General features: G+C 48.5%; 1 protein-coding gene across 8 annotated transcripts in view; it reads left to right on the forward strand.

The window, feature by feature from the left end:
* The window catches only part of EXOC6B (exocyst complex component 6B), a 293,055-nt gene that overhangs the window by 147,725 nt on the left and 121,730 nt on the right, over window positions 1-23,600 (forward strand). For all 8 annotated transcript variants that reach the window (XR_008971199.1, XM_057401258.1, XM_057401260.1 and 5 more), the window contains 3 exons: window positions 18,712-18,795; window positions 18,963-19,009; window positions 20,261-20,381. Coding sequence is in view for 7 of the 8 variants with exons in the window: in XM_057401258.1 (XP_057257241.1) it covers window positions 18,712-18,795; window positions 18,963-19,009; window positions 20,261-20,381 (252 nt within the window). In the remaining variant the exon portion in view is untranslated. The remainder of the gene's footprint in view (window positions 1-18,711; window positions 18,796-18,962; window positions 19,010-20,260; window positions 20,382-23,600) is intronic.

Consider the following 23,600-nt stretch of genomic DNA (forward strand, 5'->3'; position numbering starts at 1 on the left):
GAATTTCTTCCCTATATCCAATCTAAATCACCGCTAGTCCTGTCACTGCAGCCCCTGATGAAGAGTCCCTCTCCATCATCCTTGTAGGCACATCACATCACGGGAGTCTGTTGGCCTCCTTTGCTACAATGGCACAGCGCTCATGGTCAGCTTGGTGTCCACCAGAACCCCAGGTCCTTTCCTGCCAGGCTGCTTCCCAACTGGTCACCCCCGTTATGTGCTGGTGCTTGGGGCTATTCCTCCCCAGGGGCAGGACTTGACCTTCATGTGGTTCTTGCTGGGCCATTCCCCAGCTGGCCAAGGTCCCTCTGAATGGCAGCCCAACCCTCAGGTCTGTCCGTTGCTCCTTCCAGTGTTGTCATCTTCATTTTGAGAGATTAGGGGAATCAAAGGGAGGTTTCACCTAACAGAGCCCCATAGGTGATGGGTGGGCGGAAGGAGAACTCTTGTTCTGTTGGAACTGGATGATCTTTAAGGTCCCTTCCAACCCAAACCATTCTATAATTCAAATGAGCTGAGTGCTGGAGCTTACGTCTCTGTGTCACAGCTATTTCACTGCCTGCTTACTTTGGCTTCTTGACTTAACCATCTTCTATAAACTCGTATTTATTAATACATGTTGGTTTAGGTGGGCAGAGTTGAGAGCTGGTCAAACCAGAGGTCATGCTGGTCCACTTCTGGTTGGGAGTGGGCTGTGCAGCATCCCGAGTGCTTGTTTGAATTCAGTTTGTATGGCTTATTGCCTTAAAAGGGGGCAGAAAAACAGTAAAATGGGCAAATGGGCTGCTAGGACACGATTTCTTCCCCAGCATGGAGAGTGTAGCTAATACTGGATGTGCTGCTCCTTGGTGGCACTTGGAACAGGAGGGCTGTTCATTAGTGTATCCTGGATTTATTTCTCTGTGTTCCCTGCTCATTCCCCACGTTCTGTGTTGGAAAAGCCTTAAAAAAACAAATACACAAATGTAATTTTCCAACCCAAACCTTTTATAGCAGAGTTTTAGGAGCAAGCTGCATTGTCCTGCTTGACTGTGGTGTGCAGGATGGATGCTTTCTGCTCCTTCCCGAGTGTGTGCTTGGATTCAGGGAAGGAGAGGATGGATTCAGGGAGGGGGAGAATGAAGAGCTTTGAACTCAAATCATCGAGCAGTACAGCACCATCTCCTTATGGAAATGTCCCAGTTTAAGGACTTTTCCCCCTCTGTTTGTCTCCAGTTAATGCAAACCCCTGTCTGTGAGTGATCATTAGCTCTCTGCTAGGAGAATTACAGCTTCAAACACATAGTTTTAAGCAGGCTGTAAGAAATGGGTGGGATTTGTCGCAGATTGTGTTCGTTCAGGTACATTTTGCCTCCTCTCTTTCCACCTTCCTCATCCCTTTCCTCCTTTGCCTCCCGTTGGACACATCCTTCATCTTCCTCAAGGACTCGTTCTGCGTTCTTCTTAAATTGAAGGAATTTTTTTCCCCTTAATTGATGGGAGCCATGACAAGGCTGATTAGCTGTTGGGGACGCATCCTTCCTTGCAAAGCTTGTGACCAATTTCCACCACTTCCTTCCTTCCTCAATGGAGAGTGAGCTTTCTTCTTATGAGCAGTTGCTTCCCTGAGGTTTTATGTGCAGTGGCCTTGCATGGAAGACTCTGTGGGCTTGTCCTGAATGTATTTTTTTTCCCTGGCAGCTCATTCATTATAAAGTTTTAATGACCTTTAAATATATTATGAAAGGAGCACGTGGTTAGAAGCCATCTCTGCTCGTTGTTACCCTGGGAAGCGCTGTGCTGCTCTTTGCAAAGAGGGTGGGTTTGAATGCAAGCAGAGGAGAAAGGCACGTCCCGGAGTGCTTAACCTTGCAGGTCACCTGGAACGGGAGGAGATGGCCAAAAATGCAACCTGAAAATGTTTAGCTGCTGCTGTTCATAATGAGGAAATACCTGTCTACATCATCGCTTTGTAACCCTTCAGAAGTATGGCTTAAAAAGGAGAGGGGGGAGAGGTTGGAGAGGGAGCTGCGCCGCCGCCTATTCCAGAATGAGAAACACAGGGTACTTGTTCAGTCAATTCAGTTTAGGTCAGATGTAGTTATGAAAAACAGATGATTGCTGGTGATCAAGCTGTACTTTGACAAATATCCCATTGTTTGAGCGTGCAGTGATTTCTTCAGAGCGTTCCCCCGGTGCGGGGCTTGGAGATTGCCTTCCTCCAGCTTGGAGCCTGTTCGATAGTGTGGGGATGGGTGCTCCAAACCCAAGGGCTTGGCTTCAATAAGAGGATGGATTGCACAGAAGGGAGGGCTTGGTGCAAAATGTGTGAAGCTTCCACTCTAGTTCCTAAAATGAGCTCGCTTTGGGCTTTTAAAGGTGCTTGGAAGGGTGCTTCCTATGTACATGTTGTGTTCTGCGTGGCACGGTAAAGGTTTATTTGGGAGTTGACATGCCCAGAGAGGTGGTGAATGTACCATCCCTGGAGACATTCAAGGCCAGGCTGGAGGTAGTCCTGAGCAACCTGATGTAGTTGAAGATGTCCCTGCTCATTGCAGGGGGTTGGAAGGTCCCTTCCAACCCAAACTCTTCTATGATTTGGGGGATGCTGCTGTTTGAGAGATCCTTACTATTAGTGTATCTTAGCCCTGTATCACTTTGAATTATTGTGTACTCTGTGATTTCCTGTAGAAAATAATCACTTAATTTTATCTGTGGGGTAAGGGACCTGTTATTTGTGTTTCAGAGACAGGGCAAGTTGAAGCCAAGATAAATGTATGTGTCCACATGTGAGTGACCCATCGAAAGGGTGAGCCCTGCTCTGATGCTTGTTGGGTCTTGTGCTCTTCTGCGTTGCAGTGAAGTGATGATGTTTGATGGAATTGCTCTGCAAGGTGGCTCTCAATCTGGAATGTTTAAACATCTTATATTTTGCAAGTATTTTAAACTTTCTAAGGTGGAGAAGCAACATGGACTCTGGTTTTATGGGCAATATGAAGGCAGTGAAGTGCCCAAGCAACGTTTAATCCTCATTAGGATCTTTGGTCAGAAATCAGTATCCCTTTGGTCAGGAAACTGTTGGCTTCTGGGATGCAAGGGGCTAATTCTGGGTAGCCTCAGACGACTTGGGAGCTTTCATTTCTGTGCCTTGTGGCACATTGCACCACCTAAAAGATTCAGTCTTAACTACAAAACCCCAGACACTCATTGCTGTTGCCTCAAGTTGGTTTATGACCTAACATAAGCCAGCTTGAGTCCGTGGGGATCTTGGGAGGTGGATGGGGTTGATCGGTGTGTGAGCAGGTGGATCGGAGGCTCAGGATGTATGTGCAGACGGCTGGGAAGTCTAAAAGCAGAAGTGGGGTTTATAGAGAAAAGCCTTTTCATGGTAGGTCTCTCATGTATCTGTCCTCAGAGCAGTTAGAGGAAATATTCCATTAAGTCGCTGAGAAGAGTGAAGGGCTCCATTTGTGTATGGTCCTGGTCATTGCCATAGCTTTTAGAAACATACACTGTTACTTGATGTATTTTGTCATCTGCAAACAAAATCCAAGCTATTAAAGCTATGGAAAAACAGTTTGAGTTTGACTTGTATCGGTGTCGCTGGTCTTTGGGGTCTGAACGTGCATTGGGTCTTCTGTTGCGCTGCTGCCATTCACAGATAAACTTCTGACTATTAATCCCAGGAGAAGATTAGGCTTTCCAACAAACCTGAATTTGTGCATGTTCCTTTCTCCTCCTTTCGGAGCAGCATTAACTCTGAGGAACTGTGAAAGCTCGAGCTGTCATCTCGGAGAAGTTTAATGTCCTTCTCGCCTTTTACAGCTCCGCGTGCTCTGTGCTTCACTTCATTTGTCAGGCACGGCAGCTCCACGTTTGGAGTCCTCCTTCTTACTGCTTGTTAGAAAGTAAAAATTGTAGGATCAGAAAAGGGCCCCAAGGGAAGTATTTAGAAGTATTTGAGTCTGTCTTTATGCTCCTTCTGGATGCACGTATCTCGCTTTAGTATCGAGAATCGATTTGCTAGATACAAAAGCAGGGGTTTAAAAGGCTGTTCAATGTGTTCAGTGCTTATACAGTGTGTTCAGTGCTTATACGAGCAAACCAAGTCTCTTCATCTAGGGTGATGTGATGTTAAATCGTATGTTGGACTGGGGCAGAAGTCTTTTGCTTGGTCTAGGTCAAGGGAAAACTGCGATACCTAATCCTGGCTAAACAGAACAGCAAAACAAATGATACTTGGGTAGCAGAGACTGAAAACCTCACACTCCTTTTCTCTTGTTAAATGAACCCAGCAGCGCTAAACCGATGACTGAGCAGTAGCAAATGCACTAAATATTTCAACCGATACTAAATGGAAAAGAAAACACATTTCTGGTTAACATTTAAACCTATTAAAATGTGATTGAAGTGGAATTCGCATCTTGGATTGCTCGGAAGATTTACTGTGGCTGCTTGTCTGCCACGTTAGGAGAACTTGCATCACCCTGAAAATCCCTGCGTTTCCCTACAGTTCCTGTGTTTAGTTCATGCAGCTTTATAGCCTCTTGCAGACGTTTTCCTTGCCACCATGTAGGAGCTCAGCCTGAGTGGTTGAGGAAATGATGATTAATGATAAATAAGAGCACAGTCATGAATAATGATAAATATAAGGCTAAAGAAGAGCTCAATATTAATGATAAATAATGATGAATGATAAATAAGAGCACAATTGTAGATTCATAGAATCATTCGGGTTGGAAGGAACCTTGAAAACTCATCTAGTCCAGTGAGCAGGGACAACAATGCAAGGCTAGAATTAATGTAGTCAATGGTAAATACGTTTTGGAATGTCACATTAAAGGGACACTGGATCCGGGTGAACTCTTAGCAGCAGACTCCTCCTGTTGCTGCATGTTCCTTGCACTCGTAAGGGTGAGGAGCATTTCGTTCCAACCCACCAGCAGTGCTTTGGTGTGCCGGAGAGTGTTGCATTTCCTCACAGAGCTTCTGTCCTAGTTCTTGCCCAGCAAACTGCTTTGTCTCAAGAAACCGAAGGGTCAGGGAATCTGTTGCTGTATTTGAAACCTCAAGTTTCTAGTTGATAACTGTGATGAAGCCTGGGAAGAGGGGCATGTCTTCGCCTCCTCATCCTCTTCTCTGGCTGCTGTGTGCTCTGCTTTCAGAGTGATGAACATACAAGGGAGAAATGCCCTTATTCCTGGAAGGTTGTCCTTAACTTTTGCAGACGTTAAGTTCTTAACAGGGAAATAAACATGAAAGAGGAGATTTCTGTCCCTTCTGCCCTTGCAAAGCCCCCTGAAGCCTGTGATGCTGTAAGAAAGGCGAAATGGGTTGTGAAGGCAAGATCTCAACACGAGTGGGCTTGAAACCAGGCTTGTGATGTTGCTATAAGAATTACTTGGATGAAAGCATCCATCTGTTCTGTGTCCAGATGGATGTTCCCTCTGTCTTCTTCAATGGAGTCATTGCAGGGTTTGAGCATGGGGCATCAGTTCTTCATCCGATCGTCTCTTCTGCTTGCGTTTGGGAAGGGATGAGGTTTTGGGTGGCTGTAATTCCTTCCAGAACTGCATTTTGCAGCCTGACGGAGCCCTGCAAAGGCTCTGCTGGCTGCAGAAATAAACTTTATTGGTGGGAGAGGGAGATCCGTTGCGCAGATAGAGCCGAGTTGTTGATGCCTTTTTGTCCTGCAGTTTTTAGATGTTTTCTGTGTGCTCCATCCAGGCTTTGAAGATAAGAGCACCCAAGCCCCAGTTCTCTGTGGTTAGCCACGATGTGGGGGAGGCTTTGGGTGTGCTGATGGCCTGTGCTGCCATGGCAGCCTCTGGATTTGGGGCTTGGTTGCAGTTTTTTGGTGTCTTTTAGCTCCTCTCAGCTGCCCAACGCAAGTCACTTCTTCCAGCTTTGTCATGCAGGCTGGATTCTTCTAAGAGAGAATATGGAATTATAAACACTCTTTTCATCATCATAAAATCAGAATGGTTTGGATTTAAAGGGATCTCAAAGCTCCTCCAGCTCCAACCCCTGCCACGGGCAGGGACCCCTTCCACTAGAGCAGCTTGTTCCAAGCCCCTGTGTCCAACCTGGCCTTGAACACTGCCAGGGATGGGGCAGCCACAGCTTCTCTGGGCACCCTGTGCCAGCGCCTCAGCACCCTCCCAGGGAAGAGCTTCTGCCTAAGAGCTCATCTCAGTCTCCCCTCGGGCAGGTTCAAGCCATTCCCCTTGGCCTGTCCCTACATCCCTTGTCCCAAGCCCCTCTCCAGCTTTCCTGCAGCCCCTTCAGGCACTGGAGCTGCTCTCAGGTCTCCCCTTGAGGAGCCTTCTCTTGTCCAGGCTGCCCCAGCCCAGCTCTCTCAGCCTGGCTCCAGAGCAGAGCTGCTCCAGCCCTCGCAGCATCTCCATGGCCTCCTCTGGCCTCGCTCCAGCAGCTCCACGTCCCTCTTGTGCTGCTGCCCCAGAGCTGGATCAGGACTGCAGGGGGGTGTCCCCAGAGCACAGCAGAGGGGCAGGATCCCCTCCCTGAGCTGTTGCTCACGCTCTGGGGGTGCAGCCAGCACACAGGGGCTTCATTTCCCTGGTTTTTAAAGACTTACAGTCTCTTCTGATCTCTAACCTCTGTTTTCTCCGAAACCTTGACACCAGGTCATACAGACATTGGTAGTTTACACGGGCACAGGAAGCTATTGGCCAAATTTATGGGGGAAAATATCCATAGGGAGTATTAAATAATAAGATCTGTATTGTGGCTCAGGGCATCCCAGTGCTCTGGCTTGGTGGAGGCTGAGAAACGACGCTAGGGAACTGCATTATGTGTTCACCCTGTTCCTGTGTTATTCTTCAGTCCCATTAGGGCTGGTGCTGGCTGGTGCTGGAGTCAGGGCGCTGTGCCCAGGCACCGCCTGCTCGGCATTGGCACATACGGATTAGGACAACCGGTTGTTCCTGAGGTTAAATTCAGGTTTTACTGGGTGATCTCCAACAGCCTCCTGACCCCCTGCAGGCAGGACATGGGGTGGCTCCTGACACCTCTTGTGATACTGGATGGGTGACCTCGCGTCTTCTGTCTTGCCAAGGGTTTGAGACACATTAAATTGTCTGATCTTTTATTTTCTATTGCTTTTTTATACATCAGAATGTCTGGTTTCTTCCAGTTACACCAGTGTACAATCCCAGACTGGTTTGTGTCCGAAGGGACTGTAAAGCTTCTCCAGCTCCAACCCCTGCCATGGGCAGGGACCCCTTCCACTAGAGCAGCTTGCTCCAAGCCCCTGTGTCCAACCTGGCCTTGAACATGAATGCAGTGAAATAACTCATGGCAGTATTTGTTTCCTGGACTGAAAGACTGAAGGACATTTTATTCTCATGTTGTGCTTGTTTTCTGCAGCTACAAGATTTAGAAATACTTATTTCTTTTCAATATAGGTCTTTAGTTCAGCCTCTGAGCTTGAGCTGAAACATCTGAGCCTCTGGTCAAACAGATACCGAGAGCAGAGCTAGCACCAGAAATGGCTCGTCTGGGATTCTGAGGAGGAGTAGAGATGAGTTTAGGTTGGATATAAGGAGGAAGTTCTTCACTGTGAGGGTGGTGAGGCACTGGAATGGGTTGCCCAGGGAGGTTGTGAATGCTCCATCCCTGGCAGTGTTCAAGGCCAGGTTGGACAGAGCCTTGGGTGCCATGGTTTAGTGTGAGGTGTCCCTGCCCATGGCAGGGGGGTTGGAACTGAATGATCTTAAGGTCCTTTCCAACCTTGACCATTCTGATTCTATGAGACCTATCCAGCTGTTTCACCAAGCTAAAGAGGCAATTGTACGCAGCAGTTTTAATCGCTCTGGGCTTTCTTTTTATCCTTCAAGTCTTCAGTTCTTTGATTTTTCATCACATTGCCAGTGATGGTTTTCTCTCTTGTCATTCATGCCTTTTGGCTGCAGGAAGATGGGAACTCCGATTGTGGCCAAAGCAAAGAATTGGTTTTCTGCTGCTGGTCTCCACCTTCCTGCAGTTGCTTTGATTCCTTGGAGAGGAAGGGGAAAATGGTGGGGTTTTTCTGTCCTCTAAGGCACCAGCTAGCTGTGGGGGCATGGACTGGTGAGCACCAGAATCTGGTTCTCTGTCTCTGAATTCTGAGGTCTTAAACTGAGATGAGTTTGAGTGGTTTTCTCCTCTCTACATTACAGGAGCCATAAAAATTTCATATTTCTTACCAAAGTGGGATTTTCTCCTGTTGGGAAAACTGGAGCATCTATAAAGGGTTGATGTGGGAAGAATCATTGAATAGTCTGGGTTGGAAGGGACCTTCAAAGCTCGTCTAGTCCAACTTCCCTGCAGTGAGCAGGGACATTGTGAGCTAGATCAGGTTGTCCAGAACCACTTCCAGCCTGGCCCGGAATGTCTCCAGGGATGGTGCATCCACCACCTCTCTGTGCAAGAAGCTGGCTCCTGGTCTAGACAGAATGAGGTGATGCTCATCTCCAGACTCCTCTTCCATTGGGTTCAGCTCTGTCTCTGCAAGCTGCCATTCTTCTTGGCGTGGAAACTCCTCTTGCTAGCGTGGCCCTGCTGTTTGTCATCCCAGGTCAGAGGCCGGGAAAAGCAATAGTCAATTAAAGGTTTATTAGATGTAGCTCATAATGCTCTGAAAGGAGCCAGCCAAGCGAAGGCCACTAATAAAGGCCCTTTGTGAAGGTATTTAATAAGTTAACACTGTGCTGTGGCAGGGAGGAGATTACAAAAGCCAGGCTCGTTAATCAGTGTATTTACCCTCTACAAACACCCTGGCCATGCAGCTCCCTAATCTTTACCCACCGGATCTGATGGGAAGTGTATGGGGACGGGAAGTGCCTCCGTGGGTCATGCCTGGGCCACGACACCGAGGACACGCCAAGACAAACATGGGTTGTGATGGTCACTGCTCTCATCACCAGAGCTCCATGTGAAGCAGGGATGGTCCTTCGTGCAGGTACCCATCATGAGTATGGGATGATGCTGGAGGAGTGGGATTCTCATCATCCCAACCCTGCTCATGGTCAGGTATCCTTATTTTCCTAACCCCTTGTCCCCCAGGCTGGATGTGCTGCCAGGCTCCGACATTAGAGGGCATCTCCTCCTCAGGCTTCCTTATTTCTTCTTTTTGGTGTGTTTTGTTTTAGTGCAGCTTAATCTATCGGGCTGTCTTTAAAAAAGCAAATAGAGCATTTGACCTGCTGTGCAAATTAGCCATATGGTGAAGTGTAATATCCCGCTGACCCTCATTACCGTGCAGTATGAAAAGCTCTCCCCTTTTCACATGCAAGCATATTAAAGTGGCCTTTTCAGCATTTTCTTCCATATAAAACTGTCTTCACTCCTGTGGCCAAGCAGTTAAAAGGGAACTCCAGCTGCAGGCAGGAGGCTGAAATTAAAGGCTTTACCCTTGTCTAAATGGAAAATAGATATTGCTTCCTATAGACAGGGCTGGGGAACAATGCTCTGCTGCTGGCTCCGGCAGTGGGACTGGGGGTAATGGCCTTATTTGCTGGGAGGAAGGAGCCCGGCTCCTTTGAGAGAGGAGGTGTTGGGCATCTACCTTGGAGGAAGGGGGGCAAAAGGAGGAAATCTTACCTATTTTCCTCTATAGTTAACTATTTCCTGGCCAAGGCAGTGGGAAGCAGTGAGAAGCTGTGCCAGGACCCGCTGCATGCTGCAGGACCCCAGGCTTTCCCTAGGACAAGCAGCAGCTCTTGGGCGTTAGAGCTAAAGAAAAGCCTTGTGCATCTTCACTTTGGTACCTTCATCAACTCCGGTGCATTGGTGCTCACTTGTTCCTTGTTCACCTGGGCTCCCAGCGCCCTGCCTGAAGGGATCAGGAGGGTATTTTATTGTGAGGGTGCTGAGGCGCTGGCACAGGGTGCCCAGAGAAGCTGTGGCTGCCCCATCCCTGGCAGTGTTCAAGGCCAGGTTGGACACAGGGGCTTGGAGCAAGCTGCTCTAGGGGAAGGGGTCCCTGCCCATGGCAGGGGATTGGGACTGGGCAACTGGGTGAGCTTTAAGGTCCCTTCAACACAAACCAGTCTGGGATTTCCCATCCATCTTCTTCATCTCTGCTGATGGAGGTGGCCTAGGTAGCAATGCCAGCATCTGCTACCACGTCAGGCTAGGTGATGGAGCAGGAATCTCCATCTGTTATCTGTTGGACCCAGGCTTCGTAATTTGCTTTCTGGTTGCTTTTGTTTTATAAATTTTTTTGTTGCTTTCAAACTTTGGTTTAAATTAATTTATCAGACCAATGTTTGGAGAGATGAAAAGAAGCACTAGAGCTCCTATAGACCCTTCTAGGTTGGCTTTCTGTTCCGGTGGCTCTCGATAGTTTTTGGTTAGAGTTTCTTTCAACTGATTATAAGAGATTCTTTCAACTGATTATAACTGATTATAAGAGATTCTTTCAAGTGATTATAAGTTGTAAGCTTGGTACTACATGATCTCTGGAGCACTCCTTTCCTTTGGGATGGCCTTTGGTCATGCTGCTTGGCCTTCTTTCGTTTTCCTAGATCTCAATTTTGTTCTGTGCTCTTCAGTACAAGTCCTTTAAGTCAGGCAGTTCCTATCAGTGCACTGTTGTTGGATGCAAGCACTTAAGCACCTAAACCACAGAATTCACTTTGAAACTTGGGATTTAATAACTTAAAGAAATGGGTTATGGTCTTTCCTCTGGTACAGGTTGGAGTCAGGGCTGGATGGGGCAGAGATCAAATCCTTCCTAAGCTGGGCTGAGCTTGTAGGAAGGAGATAGCTCCATGTGTGTGCCCATGGACCTTTTATTTGTGGGATGCACAGTGTAGTGAGATACTGGCAGCACAAAAATCAGTCTAACTGGGATGGTAAATCACAGAATCACAGAATGGTTTGGGTTAGAAGGGACCTTCAACCCCCTGCCATGGGCAGGGACCCCTTCCACTCGAGCAGCTTGCTCCAAGCCCCTGTGTCCAACCTGGCCTTGAGCACTGCCAGGGATGGAGGGAGACACAGGGATGGGGAAGACGTTCCTGGCCAGGACAAGGTGGTGCTGTGAATGTTCTCTGCTTACCTGTGCTCTATCAGCTATAGAGGACACGTTGAGATGAGCGTGGCCGCTTGGGAGCATGCCCAGCGCTGCAGACCTTAGAGGGAGAGGCTCCCCTCCAAAGCAGAGCTTGCGATGCTGCTGCTCTCTCTTCCCCCCACGCAGTTTTGTGGTTGGCTTTGGCTGTGTTTGGTATCGAGGTGGTGTTTACAGTCAACAAGAGGTTCCAGGGCGCTGAGCAAGAGCCGCCTTTTTGATCCTGATTCAGCAAAGCACTTCTGGGCTCCGTGCTGAGCACCTGCACCCTGTGCCCCCCCAGTGTTACTTGGGAATATTTACCTTGTACAAGTTAAGCATCTGCTTAAGAGTTGGGCTTCTTTGTGTTTCATTGGTGGCTACTGGTGTCCTCTTGTCTTGAGGCATCTTCAGGGCATGTTAAGCTTATTTTCTAAGCTCCTTTTCTTGCAACCTGTTTCTAAGCAGAACGCAGGCTCCTGTTGGTTCCTTTAAGTCCTGGGCAATCATCTCTCCTTAGAACAGGCTGCCTCTTTTAGGTAATTTGGGGGTTAAAAAGTGGTTCTCTGTAGGATTTTAGAGCTTCTGTGCTGCTTTCGCAATGCAGGTCCCATCCAAACTGCTGCTCTAAGCTGCCGAGCTGTCAGGGCAGGGGGTGGAAGTGTGGGTCTGGTTTCGGGTATGCCCCTGAAGCTCTGGGGTTACAGAGGGGACTAGAAGTGGGATCCAGGTTTGAGCGAGCATCTCTTTGGTGTTGATATGATTCCAAGTGTTGTTTGGCTCTTGCAGGCGAATCAAAATGAAACACTATCTGTAGGGGCCATTTGAGCCAGGTGAGGGGTGACACATCCCAGCACTGCTGCTCAGTGACCTGGGGGGAAAGGAATAGGCTGTTTCTTGTTGAAATGAGGCTGAGATTGGCTAAACTGTGACTATAACCCCCTGAAATGGGACCTCTGGCCCTTCCTACTCATAGAACCTGACATGGGAAATGGCTGGGGATCAGGACATTTGGAGACCAGGCTGGGAAATGAGCATGTGTAAAATACCTGGAGGCTTCAAACTCTGTGTAGGCTCTTTGTAGAGTGTGTTTCTCACAGGATAGGATCATCTCAGGAGGTCTCTGGTCCAACCTTCTGCTTGGAGCAAGTTGGCTGTGAGACCAGACCAGGTTTCTCAGGGCTTTATACAGCCTGGTCTTGAAAGCCTCCATGGATGGAGACTATAAAACACCTTTGGGGCACTCCTTCCACTGCCTGACTGTTCTTGCTGTGAATAAGTTTTTCATTGCAACCAGTGCAAATGTCTCTCTTGCATTTGTACCTTTCTTCTCTTGCTGTGCATCATTGTGAAGTCAGCCTGGCTCCATCTTCTCAGTGATCTTGTCTTAGATATTAGGGTTAGTTCTCCACATCTTTTTGGTTGCTTTTCCCTTGCAAGAATGCACTGCTGGTTCATGTTCAGCTTGTTGTCTACCAAAACTTATGGTCTCTATCCACAGAGGTGCTCCCAAAGCTGTGGTCCTTGGTCTGTGTTGTTGCAAGGGGTTCAGGGGTTCTTCCTTTTCATGTGACAGGCTGAGAAAGTTGGGGCTGTTCAGCCTGGAGAAGAGAAGGCTGCGTGGAGACCTCAGAGCAGCTTCCAGTATCTGAAGGGGGCTATAGGGATGCTGGGGAGGGACTCTTCATTAGGGACTGTAGTGACAGGACAAGGGGTAACGGGTTCAAACTGAAACAGGGGAAGTTTAGATTGGATCTAAGGAGGAAATTCTTTCCTGTGAGGGTGGTGAGGCACTGGAATGGGTTGCCCAGGGAGGTTGTGAATGCTCCATCCCTGGCAGTGTTCAAGGCCAGGTTGGACAGAGCCTTGGGTGCCATGGTTTAGCATGAGGTGTCCCTGCCCCTGGCAGGGGGGTTGGAACTGGATGATCTTCAGGTCCTTTCCAACCCTAACAATTCTATGATTCTATGTGATATTTGGTATCTGCCCTTATTGAATTTCATCATGTTCGTGTTGTCCCATTCATGGAGCCTGCCAAGACCCCTCCAGTTGGTGGCTTTGCCTGCAAGTGTTTTGACTTTTCCCCAAATTTGGGCTCATTTCAAAGTGGATGAAACCACATCCATCCCCTCTTCCAGGTCATTGACAACCACGTTAAGCGAGGCGGGTCCGAGAACCCCTGCTGTCGTTCTCCACTTGTTATGGGCCTCCATGTACAGCATGACCCAAAACCCTCTGAAGCCAACGAGGAGCAGATGTTCCAGGTACCAACCAGGTACCCACCGAGTTGATCAACAGTCCACTTAAGTGCAGTGGTTTGGATTTTGGGAATTCCACAGTTAATTCTCCATGAGGAGGAAGAACCATTTGAAGGCAAACTTTGCTGGATAGTTGAATACTGATCTGGTTCTTGGGTACAAGAAGACAGATGAAGACAGACTGAGAGAGCTGCGCTGGTTCAGCCTGGAGAAGAGAAGGCTCCAGGAAGACCTTAGGGCAGCTCCAGTGCCTAAAGGGACTATAGGAAAGCTGGAGAAGGGCTTTGGACAAGAGCCTGTAGGGACAGGACAAACCACTCTGGGATTGCCTGGTTTTTAGTAAATGCACTAATGATGTTGCAAGTACAAAGCGTTTGGGATGGCTCAGCCAATAGTGTCCCCATGGGAGTGGTGGGTTACTGATGACATGTTACCCAGTTGTGTGCAGCTGGTAAATTACCATTGCATGAAGAAGACGGGGTGTATTTCTGCTGCCAGGTAAGCAGAAATTTAGTAGTCCAGACTAGTCATCTACATGTTCTGCATGCAGAATTCCCGTTTTCCTGGGCATTTTGAGCACAACAGCAGGATGAGGCTTACAGTAAGTTTCCCCCGATGTCATTCCCACGTAGATTGGCTCTCAGCTCTCTGCTGCTCCTGAATTTGGAAACTTTGGGGTTTTTTTTCAGCTGCTGTTTTTGCATTCTGTTTTCCCTTCTGTGACGCTCATCCATGAGCTTAATTGTCTGCCTTTCATTGCCAAGTCTGGGAACCCCTGAAGCTCCCTGGAGAAGGAAAGCTCTGCCCAGTAGTTTTAAAAAGATGAGGCATTACTGAGGGTTTTTCCTGGACAATGACTGCAGTAAATGTCTTGTTTGGAAACGTGGCTTTGGGTTCTTCCTGCTCCTTAAAGAGATTGAGAATTGGGTAAAACCTCCCTAGGAAAGGGACCTCCCTCTCCTCTCCCCACCACGACTGCTTGATTTCCACATGTCTTATGGGTAGAGCCCACAAGAAACCCAGAAGGAGCAAGGATGCTGCCTCTGTAATGAGATGTATTAGCAGCATCTTGCTTCTGCAGAAGGTCAGTGGTGGGTTTGGAAGTCCATGAGAGGTTGTAGCTGGGAATTGCTCCTCAGTAGTCTTTCTCAAGTGGTTCTTGTTCTCAGACATGCCATGTGCTGCTTGAGATGTGCATCAACATCATGGGTTTAGATGAAACAAAACACCTTGCAGGTGCAAGGCATCTTTTTAGGCTAAAATGGCTGCTTTTAGGAGAAAGGAAAGAAAGAAGTTGGACTGTTTCTCACCAAGGGGACACGGAGATTCACACCTCACTGTGCTTTGCTGGCTGATACAGGAGGCTGAGCCTGGACAGCCTGCTTGGCTCAGTGATGCCCGTAAAGCCACTTCTGCTACCTCATGTGCAGCATTTAGGTGCCAAAATACTGTGTTTGAAAACTGGAGGTAAGGATGGGGTTGGTTGAATGTGAAGAACCACCAGGTGTAGGGGTGGGAAAGAGGAACAGGTTTGAAGTATAAATACTGCATGGTGTTTCAAATGAGTAGTCTCTAAAACAGTGGGTCTTTTGGTCTGTTCTGGGTGCTTTTTTTGGTTTATTTCTATTTGTCTGTTTTCTGCTTTTGGGATTTTTTTACCCAGAGTTAAAAAATAGAGCACAGAGTGAGTGACATTATCTGAAGATCTGAGAAATTGAATAGTCTTAGATAGGGTCAGATGTGATGAGCAGTGCGGTCTAAGCTAAAACTGCCACCAAAAGGAAGAAAGACTTCCCGTTGTGGGGAGAATATAATACATGAGTGATGAAAAGGTCTAGGGAGGTGGTGGAGAAATGCACTCGAGAGGAAAGGGTGAAGTTGTGCCCCAGAAAAATGTGGATAGTGCCAAGAGAGATGTTCTTGGGAGCAGTTGTTTTTCATTGGAGTAGCTTAGAGTTCCTAATTCCTGGAAGAGCCAAGAAAGGCTTGAGAAAAGAAATACAGGGAACAGTGTGCTGGGAAGGAGATGATTTTGGTCAAATTGTCAGGTCTCTAGGCCATAAATTTTAGGGAAACTGTGAAAATGTGAATATGGTTTTTGGTTTTTGGGGAGTGGTTTCCAAGGTCATTGCTGTTCCTTTTCTTCTACTACAGTTGAAGCCGTTTGTTGGGCTGGACCAAGGAGGACCTGGTATCCAAAACCACCTAAGCACACACTGTGAGGCTCAATGTGGAGAGGAGGGTTTATAGTGAATCCTTTGTGTGGTAGCTCCAGCCCAGCTCAGGTCACTCCTGCTTCTTGTGTCTGTGGAAAACGTATTTTTCCTCTGAAAGTGTAAGCCAAAATAGTTTGATTTTCAGAGAACATTATGGTGTTGGTTCAGATGCTTCATCTTCCTCAAAGGCATCAGTGAAACAGGGGTAGAAGCCTGGCTTGTGGTTTGCCCTCAGTGGCGAAGGAGCTGTGCAAGGTTAATGAGTAGCTTCACCTTCAGATCTCAGTGATGCTCCCAGAGGCCGAGTTGCTCTCATGGTCAGGATGGAGGTGATGAGGAGGGTTTTGTGCCACTTGCGTAGGTTTTGAGAGGTGAGGCACAGCATGATTTAATACGTATCTGAAGTGTGGCCACATCAGTGGCAAGGTGGGAATGGGACAAGCTGTTCTGTTGTGGCTCTCCTGTGGCATCCCCAAAATGGAGAGGAAGTGGGTGACAGCAGCATCCTGAGAAGCACCAGCTCCCAGGGCTGGAAGAGGAGCTCCATGGGAGCTCAGAACTCCATGGTTTATGTCTTCTGAAGGGGGCTAAGTCCTTAGCTTGATAAAAACCTGTAATAATCCTCCCTGTTCTGGGTCTGACTTGTAGGTCACCGATTTCTGGCTCATGGGCCATGGGAACAGGTTTTGGGAGCATTAAGAAGACATCTGAAGATAGGCTGAGAAAGTTGGGGCTGTTCAGCCTGGAGAAGAGAAGGCTGCATGGAGACCTCATAGCAGCCTTCCAGTGTCTGAAGGGGGCCTGTAGGGATGCTGGGGATGGGCCATTCTTAGGGACTGTAGTGACAGGACAAGGGGTAACGGGTTCAAACTAAAACAGGGGAAATTTAAATTGGATCTAAGGAGGAAATTGTTTCCTGTGAGGATGCTAAGGCACTGGAATGGGTTGCCCAGGGAGGTTGTGAATGCTCCATCCCTGGTGGTGTTCAAGGCCAGGTTGGACGAGGCCTTGGGTGCCATGGTTTAGTGTGAGGTGTCCCTGCCCATGGCAGGGGGTTTGGAACTGGATGATCTTAAGGTCCTTTCCAACCCTAACTATTCTATGATTCTGTGAAATGCTGGTTCCCAAATAGTTTGTGCTTCTGAAAAGCTTTCTTCAAGTTCAGATTATTTGTAGGCTCAAACTTGATTGCAGGAAAAGGCTTGGATTTACACCCATTCAGATTTGTCCCTTGCCAAGGGGATTTGGACCATGGATGGTTGGATGTATGTGCCCAGCATGTGTCAGGAGCTCCTCATCCAACACATCCTCATACTCGGTTACAATAAAAAGGGGAATTCAGAGACAAAATCCACACCATAAATCCGCCAAATCCTCGCAATGCATGTGCATGGTGGCAAGAAGGTGTTTTGATGCATTATAGCTCCTTTGGGAAGGGCAGCACTGGTGGGAATGCTGAGATTTCCCTTAAGCCTTGAGCTCCGTCTTGTAGAAGTCAAGGAGCAAGTCAGGCCACAGCTCCTCAAGGGTTCATTGCAGACATTTCATAAGCATCTTAAGGCAGCCCGGTTGTGTAATGCCATGGTAGCTGCTAGATCTTTAAATTAGCACCAGGTTTGCCTTTCAATTCCTTTATTTTTTGTAGCAGGGAAGGCTGACGCCCGGTGCCTCGCTCAGGTGATATTTGTTGTTGTGTGTTGTTTGTTCTCTGCCTTCAGAATGAGATCTTTTGTTTTACTGTCTCGGAGCAGTTCAAAGCAAGACCCTGTCCCTTCTCTGAAGTGTTTAGAACCCAATTTCAGACATAAAACACCACGGGTGTGGAGGAGGGAGGAACAGGCAGGGATGAAACGACAAGGTTTTCCATAGCCTAGGGGACCGGGGCGGTAGGCGGACATCTGAAAGCTTCAGCACGTCGATGGCATTTGAGGATCCTCATGGGTTTGCTGCCTGGGTGGTGATGCTCAGATGTAGCCTGGCTTGGTAAAACAACCACCTACAGATGGAGCTCCTGCAGGAGCAGCTCAGGTCCCTGCTGCAGCGCCCAGCATGGGTGGTGATGCCCGTGGAGGGCAGAAGCTCAGGAATCTTTTTTATTTTTCCCAGCTATATAGACTGGACTCAGAAATTGCTTTAAGGTGAAGGATGCTGTGCTCTGGGGAGACCCCCCCTGCAGCCCTGATCCAGCTCTGGGGCAGCAGCACAAGAGGGACGTGGAGCTGTTGGAGCGAGGCCAGAGGAGGCCGTGGAGATGCTGCGAGGGCTGGAGCAGCTCTGCTCTGGAGCCAGGCTGAGAGAGCTGGGCTGGGGCAGCCTGGACAAGAGAAGGCTCCTGAAGGGAAGACCTGAGAGCAGCTCCAGTGCCTGAAGGGGCTGCAGGAAAGCTGGAGAGGGGCTTGGGACAAGGGCCTGGAGGGCCAGGCCAAGGGGAATGGCTTGAACCTGCCAGAGGGGAGACTGAGATGAGCTCTTAGGCAGAAGCTCTTCCCTGTGAGGGTGCTGAGGCGCTGGCACAGGGTGCCCAGAGAAGCTGTGGCTGCCCCATCCCTGGCAGTGTTCAAGGCCAGGTTGGACCCAGGGGCTTGGAGCAAGCTGCTCTAGTGGAAGGGGTCCCTGCCTGTGGCAGGGGCTGGAAGTGGTGGAGCTTTAAGGTCCCTTCCAACCCATACCAAAGCTCTCAATGATTCTGTGATTCTACGACTCTCTGACACATGCAAAACATTTTGCTGAAATTCCCCAACGTTTGTGGCTTTGCATCATTCTGCACCCATGAATCAGTGGAACAATTTCTGGCACTGTTTGTGCCCTGCTGCTTTTTGCTCACACTAGAAATTGGTTGTTTCAGTGCCCCAGGGTTAAGTAACTCTGACATTTGTCTGTGTCATGGTCCGGCAAAGAAGCTGGTTGCGCATCTCTATACACCACATCTGCACAGTGATACTGGAGAAGAGGTATAGAAGAGTTCATCAGATACTATTATACTTGAACAGCTGTATTTTGGATTAGTGTTTTCAGTAGAAGTCTTTATCTTCTGGTATCTGGGTGGCATTTTGCAGGAGCGTTGTGCAGATACATTGGAGGAGTATGAGATTTGCATCTGAAGCACAGCGTATCGCAAGTCAGCAGTAGATCCAGTACATCACAAGTTTGTAGTTAATGCAAACCATTGTAACAACTTCAGTGAATCATTCCTGTTTTCCAGGGTGCCCGAGAAACCTTTGAGAGCTACTACAGGAAACAGAGAAGAAAACAAGCCAGATTGGTCCTGCAGCCTCCTTCGAACATGGTACGATGCTCTCCTACTCACAGCGCCCAAACTTGCTGTGCCGAGCAGCAGAGCAGAGCGTTAGCTATCTCTGGGCGTGCTGTTGCTGGTGGGATGGTCTCTAATTCATTTCCAGTTGCTCTTGGCCATCTTTGGTTTAATCTTTGCTCGCTTCTTCTTTGTTGCAGCACGAAACGTTAGACGGCTACAGGAAGTATTTTAATCAAATTGTAGGGTAGGTGTTCTTTTTATACCTGTCCTTGCTAAATACGTGTGTGCTGTGTTGTTGAGGAGCCCAAAAAGAAGGAGAGGAGGGAATGTTGATGTCCTTCAGGGCCTTTAAACAGAGCCAAAACCAGGGTGGGGAAAGACAGTTTGGGCTTTTAGAGTGTATTTTATAGCACCCATGAGCTTTGCTGTGTCACCAGTGGGAGCGTGGAGGAACCTGCCAGCTCTTGTACCAGCGAGGTCATTGCTGGGGATTTGAGGCTAAATAACCTCTGTGGACTATGTGCATCTACTTGCCCCACTAATGAGGTGAATGGGCCTCTGCCTTAATTATTCTTTCATATTGGATAATTATTCTTTGATTATTTTCCTGGTAAAGGAAGGTGATTCTCAAACCTCTGGTCCTATGAGCTTCTTCGTGTTGTGCTCAGATTTGACCAGAGTCTTGAAAAGCAGCTGAGCTGTCAGAGGAGGCGACCTAAGTCCATTAATCTAGCAGAGATAGGGGATGATGTTGAAATATCTTCAGCTAACACTAATAATTTCAACATCTGATTACACCCATCACAAGTGCAATGTGTGCTCCTCACCCAGCTCCATGCTTCTGGGCTGAATTTCCCCATCAAAACCCAGCTTGGAGATCTTATCCATTGCTGTTTAAAATGTCCAGTGCCACGCTCACTCCCTGGAAAATCCAGTTTCTTTTTGGCCAGGCTGTTTGATAACTGAGATTGGAGTGAACTGATTGCCTTGAAATAGTCGTGAGCCTGTGGGGTATCCTGCTGCGAGAGGGTATTTTCCCTACACTTAAAGTCGTTTTCCCTGTGGATAGAGCATTCTTCCCTGCAGTTAACCACTTGTAATGTGCTTGCTGCTGACTGGAGCAGAGTTTAATCAGTGGTTCTTGTTGAAATAACGGGGTGGGGAACTTAGAAAGGGGAAATTCTGCCTTTGTATACACACAGTGGCATTACAAGGAGCAACTGTGGTGTGGGTCACTTATATAATACAGTGATAAACATCATAAAATCAAACATCGTAAAACCAAACATCATAAAATGTTGGGATGTTAAAAATAGGTGGATAAAGTGTTTAGCATTAACCATATTAAATGCACTTACTGCAAATCTGAGCTTGCTCTGGGGATTTGTGGATGTGCAAACGCTGTATATCCCTCGCCTCCAGCGTTTGAACATCTCTTTGGATGTCTCCGAACCTGGGACTTCTGATAACAGTGCCATTTTCTCCTCCCTGCTAGGTTTTTTGTAGTTGAAGATCACATCTTGCATACAACGCAGGGCTTGGTAAATAGAGCCTATATTGATGAGCTGTGGGAGATGGCGTTATCAAAAACTATTGCAGCTCTAAGAACACATTCAGTAAGTAAAAGCCTCGGGTGGCTCAGCTGTTGCTTGAGTATGACTTGACATGCTGGACATACTGGCTTTTACAGTGGGATTCTTTGTTGTGCCTCTTTTCCAAAGATCCTGTTTAAAATAACAGTGTGAAGAACGCTGCTGTTTCATAGAATCCCAGCCTGGTTTGTGGTCAAGGGACCTTAAAGCTCCTCCAGCTCCAACCCCTGCCACGGGCAGGGACCCCTTCCACTGGAGCAGCTTGCTCCAAGCCCCTGTGTCCAACCTGGCCTTGAACACTGCCAGGGATGGGGCAGCCACAGCTTCTCTGGGCACCCTGTGCCAGCGCCTCAGCACCCTCCCAGGGAAGAGCTTCTGCCTAAGAGCTCATCTCAATCTCCCCTCTGGCAGGTTCAAGCCATTCCCCTTGGCCTGGCCCTACATCCCTTGTCCCAAGCCCCTCTCCAGCTTTCCTGCAGCCCCTTCAGGCACTGGAGCTGCTCTCAGGTCTCCCCTTGAGGAGCCTTCTCTTGTCCAGGCTGCCCCAGCCCAGCTCTCTCAGCCTGGCTCCAGAGCAGAGCTGCTCCAGCCCTCGCAGCATCTCCATGGCCTCCTCTGGCCTCGCTCCAACAGCTCCACGTCCCTCTTGTGCTGCTGCCCCAGAGCTGGATCAGGGCTGCAGGGGGGTCTCCCCAGAGCACAGCAGAGGGGCAGGGTCCCCTCCCTGAGCTGCTGCTCTCACTCTGGGGGTGCAGCCCAGCACACGGGGGGGTTCTGGGCTCAAGCCCTCACTGAAGCTGGGTCATGGGGAGCTTTCCCCTTAAGTTGTCTCTGTCCTTTTTTGCCTCTCTATGCTCTGCATTTCCCTGCACCAAACTCTCAATGTTTTGGGTGACTGGAAAGAAAGAAGGCAGTGCTTTGATTTTTTTCCTGTTCTTTGGCTGATCACTTTTGGGAAGCACCAGCAGAGGGAGTCGGATTGTGCTGGAAAACTGGGGGAAAAAAGTCTCTATTTGGCTCACTGAAGTACAACTCTTAAAGTTCATGGCAGCGAATGGGCTGCTATCAAATCCTTTGTGTGTAAGAGACAATAAATAGACTTTATATGTTCTAATACTGAAAGAAGTTTGGGAAGATTGCTGATCACTTTGATATTTCTCTGCTTGAGCAAAACTTCCAAAGCCAGTTGCAACAACGACACAGTTTTTTGCCCCATTTTGTATGAGCTGAGGTAATGTTGCACTGGTTCAGCTGGGAGCACTGGGATTTCCTGAAAACCCTATTGGTTAATGGGATGAAAAAATTCCAAATGACCATAAAAGCAAAAGCATTCATGACTGTGCACAAGTCCACTTTCAAATTGTCAGGCCATGTTGTCCAGGAAAAGGAAAGTAATAAATCCCTGAGATCCCACTGCTGCTCGGGGATGGCAGTGCCATCTGATAGCGAAAGGATGCTGCAGGGTTGTGTTGGTGCAGATCTGCGCCTGCTGTGGTGCAGCATGCGTGTGGTGGTACCCAAGTGATAAAGATGTCATAAAATCATACACTGGTTTGGGGTGGAAGGGACCATGAAGCTCCTCCAGCTCCAACCCCTGCCATGGGCAGGGACCCCTTCCACTGGATCAGCTTGCTCCAAGCCCCTGTGTCCAACCTGGCCTTGAACACTGCCAGGGATGGGGCAGCCACAGCTTCTCTGGGCACCCTGTGCCAGCGCCTCAGCACCCTCACAGGGAAGAGCTTCTGCCTAAGAGCTCAGCTCAGTCTCCCCTCTGGCAGAGCTGGATCAGGATTGCAGGGAGGGCTCTCCCCAGAGCACAGCAGAGGGGGAGAATCCCCTCCCTTGCCCCGTATGCAGCCCAGGAGGGTGTCCCTCTGTGTGGAGACACAAAATGCTGCTTGCTCCAAACCCCACTGAGTTTTGCATTTAGGTGCCCATGACTTTATCTTGGTCACCTTCTGGCAGTGTTGCTGGCGAGCTGCTTGGCTTTCCCTGCTGCACAGGTAGGGGTTGTCCGGGTTACAGACCAGGTTGTTGGGATGAGGGACCACAGGGGCTTCCCAGGGTGCTCCGGCTCCATCCAGCACAGCAGTTGTGCTGACTGGAAAGCTGCCTCATAGAGTCATAGAATCGTTAGGGTTGGAAAGGACCTTAAGATCATCCAGGTGCACTCCCCCTGCCAGGGGCAGGGACACCTCACACTAAACCATGGCACCCAAGGCTCTGTCCAACCTGGCCTTAAACACTGCCAGGGATGGAGCATTCACAGCTTCCCTGGGCAACCCATTCCAGTGCCTCACCACCCTTACAGGAAAGAATTTCCTCCTTATATCCAATCTAAACCTCCCCTGTTTCAGTTTGAACCCGTTACCCCTTGTCCTGTCACTGCAGTCCCTAATGAAGAGTCCCTCCCCAGCATCCCTATAGCCCCCCTTCCGATACTGGAAGGCTGTTAAGAGGTCTCCTTCCATTTAAGCTTCTCTGTTACAAAAGGGGATAAACACAGTGATGTACACCCCGCTAGGTTCTAAACCTGTGTTTATTTTCTTTTTAAGTGGGGTTTTCTGCAAGGTGAGAGTCACGAGAACAAGCCAGCTCCAAACACGGTGGTTTTCAGTCTTGCCAGCTTTGTTGCCGTGACAAGTTGTTTTAAGTGATGCCAAACCTAATGCATGAAATGGCTGCCCGGAGAGGGGGTTTTCAGTAATCATGAAATCATAGAATGGTTTGGATTGGAAGGGACCTTAAAGGTCATCCAGTTCCAACCCCCTGCCACGGGCAGGGATTGTTGCAGTATCATGGTCATCACTTTTATCTCTAAGCGCTGCTCCTGCATAGGGCAGTGCCGTTGAGACTTGAGGGAGGGCTCTCACACTGGTCAGCCTGCTTCAGTTCTTCCCATTCAGCCAAACATATCCCTGGCTTTTCTCCCCTGCTGCAGCCAGGGACATCTTTTATCACTTCTGATAGCTTTAGGGTGTTATCTTTCTTTCTGACTTTCTTTTTTGGACAGTGAGGTGGAAAATGTGTCTCTTCTGCTCTTTCACGTTGATTAATGGAGTCATTCCTCCTCGACTTTCCATGAGCTTTAAATCTGTTTCTCTTTCCAGCTTATGATCCCTGATTCTATATTTGGTTAGACTTAGTCTGAAACCTTACGTATTTCAGCATAGAGAGGATGTCTGCTGTGTCCAGAGAGCCCACGAAGCCTGTGGGTAACATGGGGTGGCTTTGGGAGGACGA

This window comes from Pezoporus wallicus, unplaced genomic scaffold (assembly GCF_028554395.1).
Source record: "Pezoporus wallicus isolate ANWC-B61680 ecotype Strahan unplaced genomic scaffold, APGP_CSIRO_Pwel_v1 contig_8837, whole genome shotgun sequence".
Lineage (NCBI taxonomy): Eukaryota > Metazoa > Chordata > Aves > Psittaciformes > Psittacidae > Pezoporus > Pezoporus wallicus.